Genomic DNA, 2,981 nt, shown 5'->3' with positions numbered 1-2,981 from the left:
TGTTTTTAATAAAATCTAAATTGATTTCAGCTATGTGATAATGAGTAATACACAAGCGAATTATAATAAAATAATCCGTTTGGTAAGATTATTATTTTAAACGTTCGTTTCATGGCTTTATCTTAAATTCCTGAAAATCTCCAAATTGATTGTAGACATATGTAACCGAGTGAAGCCTTTGATAATGCTAAATCAATAATTAGTTACGTATTCACTTAGGTACAGACCATAAAATTTAATACTTTTTATTATAAAACAAACAATAACGGATAGATATGATGCTATTAATTATTACAAGGAAACAATACTAATTCATGAAATCTGAATCGTAATTATCCGTAGCTATGGATTCCTGAATAATATCATCTTCTATTATAGCTTCCGCAATCACATCAGTATCATTAATTATCGATTCCTGACCAATATCCTTATCGTTAGCTACAACTTCCTTAATAACAGATTTATCGTTAACAGTTGATTCTACAATAACATCTTTATTTTTGTCCGATTCCTCCGCGAACTCTTTTAGTATCGCATCCTTATGCAAAAGTTGGGCCTCAACCTTAGCCAAGCGCGTTGCCAAACTTTTCCTGGCTTGGTTGACACTTTCGTATCGAATTTGCAGCTGTTCTTTAGTTAGGTTCTTAATTGGATAATTGCTATCAATTTTGGTTCTTTTGGCAGCTTGCTCTGGCGTTTCTTTTCCTTTTCTTTGTTTAACAACGTACAGGGCTGTAGTAGCCTTGCGGCAATGTTCGCACTGCACTTTCATGCCTCTTTTGCTAGATTTATACCACACTTGACAAAAAACTGATTGCACTCTCGGAAACGGAATTGTGAATTTTTCGTAATGCTGCCCATCAGCGAATTCCACATTCGCTTTCATACCAGGACAGTAGGAAAAATCTTTCCCTGTCAACATGTCTATAGTTTCCTCTAAATTACCCAAAAACACCGTCTCTTGCCCCGGCATTGCCACGAAAAACTGTTTAACTTGAGTTTCGCGAAATGGAATGTTAATAGTGCACTTTCCGTTTTCTGAAAATTGAACTTCTACAATTTCCAAATCCTCCTCCATCAAACCCACAAAACTCGACTGCGTGACTGAAATCATTTTTTCATAACGAGTGTTTTTCATAAACTTAAAAAAAAATAAAATACATCTTTTTGTAGCTTTTATAGTTTTATGGGTTAAAAATTAGGGGTTATTCGCTTACCTTTACATTAAGATGTTTTGAACGACAATCATTGACTATTTTTTGAAGAGCTTTACATCCTTCAGTTGGGCTGTTCATGATTTCATTTTCCAGGGGATTGGTCAAAATTTTTACAATGCTGTTCGTCAGTTTATTATTTGGGGGATTCCAAGGAGGCCACGTCTGTGACATTGTCTCTTATAATTGAATATCAAACTTAGAAATTATCACCAAATCAAATATTTTAATAATTTAAATATACTGACCTTTGGTTTTCTTTACATAACATTCTCCCAATAAACACTGGGTACCAACATTTTTCCCTTTCAGTTTGATTTTAAGAGGTCTCAGGGTATTATTTGAAAGATCTTGGGTTCCCAAGTTGGAAACTGGAACCGAACTAGCAAATGGGGCTGTATTTACTTGAATGTAACTTCCAACGGTGCAAGGTTTCGCAGTTAACAAAGTTTGGGTGCTAATAGCTTTGGCAATTTTCTTCATCATCAACGTTTGTGTTACTTTAGTTTTCTGTTTTTTCGCTTTACTTTGTAATAAACTCACTAAATTAAAATTAACTTGGGTGCCAATATTTCTATTCTTACTATACATTGTAAATTTGTTAGGGGTCTCTGAGGCAATTGATTGCACATTTGTTATAACTGGTTGAACGTTTGTTCCAGTGGGTTGAATATTTCTAACAACTGATTGCACGTTGGTAGAGCTGGGTTGAATGTTTGACACAACTGATGGATAATTGGTAACAACTGGCTGAATATTTGTAATGACATAGGTTCGAATTGGAGGATTGACCTTGGGAGCAAAAGTACGCTGAGCAACAGCTCCACCTGCACTGTGATATTTCATACCACCAGCCGTATTCTCAAGAGTTTCCCTAAATTTCATGTCAACAAATGATGTTGGTGCAGACTCTGATTCAGCCGCTGTACTGTCAGTATCACTCTCAATTTTCACAATATTCATATCAACTGATTCCTCGGTATAATTCTATACAGTGAAAATTAAACTTGAAAAACTATTAAATGAATAAATATTAAGAAAAGTACTTACAGAATTTTGGGATTCCATTTTGACAATAGTCGTGTCAATTAAAAGACTACCATCGAGTCTATTCTCCTCCATTTTTGTAATTTTGCGATTAAAAATAATGGCGCTAGACAGGGTTGCCAATTCGTTGCCATTGTTTTGTTGCCATTTTATAAATATGGATCTGGTTGTTGGTTAGTAAGAGTGGCTTCTGATTGGGTATGTAGGAAACTTTCGCCCATAGTAATATCATAGGTAACTTGCAAGGATTATGTACTATACGCTAATAAAACTAGTAAGTTGCTTCTAAGGCGGGGCCGAAGGAAGTAGGTCTTAGACCTTTCAAACATGGACTAGCTAATGTTACAGGGACTGAGGGATAGAATAAACATTTAGCAGGGACCCTGCTAAATGTTTGGTCGGGGTCGACATCACAACGCCGAATTCTCCTTTCTCCGAATTCCCATTTCTCCGAATTGATATAATTCCGTATTGCTTTTACTCCGAAAGTTCATATCTCCGAAGTCCCATTTCTCCGAAATGTATTTAGTGACCTCACATCTCCGCATTCTCGTTTCTCCGAATTCCCATTTCTCCGAATTCCCATTTCTCCGAATTCCCATATCACCGAATTCCCCTTTCTCCGAATTCCCATATCACCGAATTGACATATTCTTGCTTTTACTCCGAAAGCTCATATCACCGAAGTCCCATTTCTCCGAAATATATTTAGCTACACTA

The 2,981-nt window shown here is 36.0% G+C and overlaps 1 protein-coding gene across 1 annotated transcript; it reads right to left on the bottom strand.

The window, feature by feature from the left end:
• Positions 1–204: 204 nt before the first annotated feature.
• On the bottom strand, positions 205–2,633 carry LOC149927001 (uncharacterized). Its single transcript, XM_090159195.1, has 4 exons — positions 2,265–2,633; positions 1,463–2,201; positions 1,218–1,393; positions 205–1,141 (listed from the first exon to the last, which is right to left on the bottom strand). Exons 1-4 carry the CDS (start codon positions 2,334–2,336, stop codon positions 308–310), a joined length of 1,821 nt encoding a protein of 606 aa, XP_090015321.1. The 5' UTR covers positions 2,337–2,633; the 3' UTR covers positions 205–307.
• Between the last annotated feature and the right edge of the window lie 348 nt (positions 2,634–2,981).

The sequence above is a fragment of the Leiobunum rupestre genome, chromosome 9 (genome assembly GCF_980474605.1).
Source record: "Leiobunum rupestre chromosome 9, qqLeiRupe1.1.hap1, whole genome shotgun sequence".
NCBI lineage: Eukaryota > Metazoa > Arthropoda > Arachnida > Opiliones > Sclerosomatidae > Leiobunum > Leiobunum rupestre.
The sequence above is the reverse complement of the archived record's forward strand: the minus strand, read 5'-3'. Positions and strand labels throughout refer to the sequence as shown.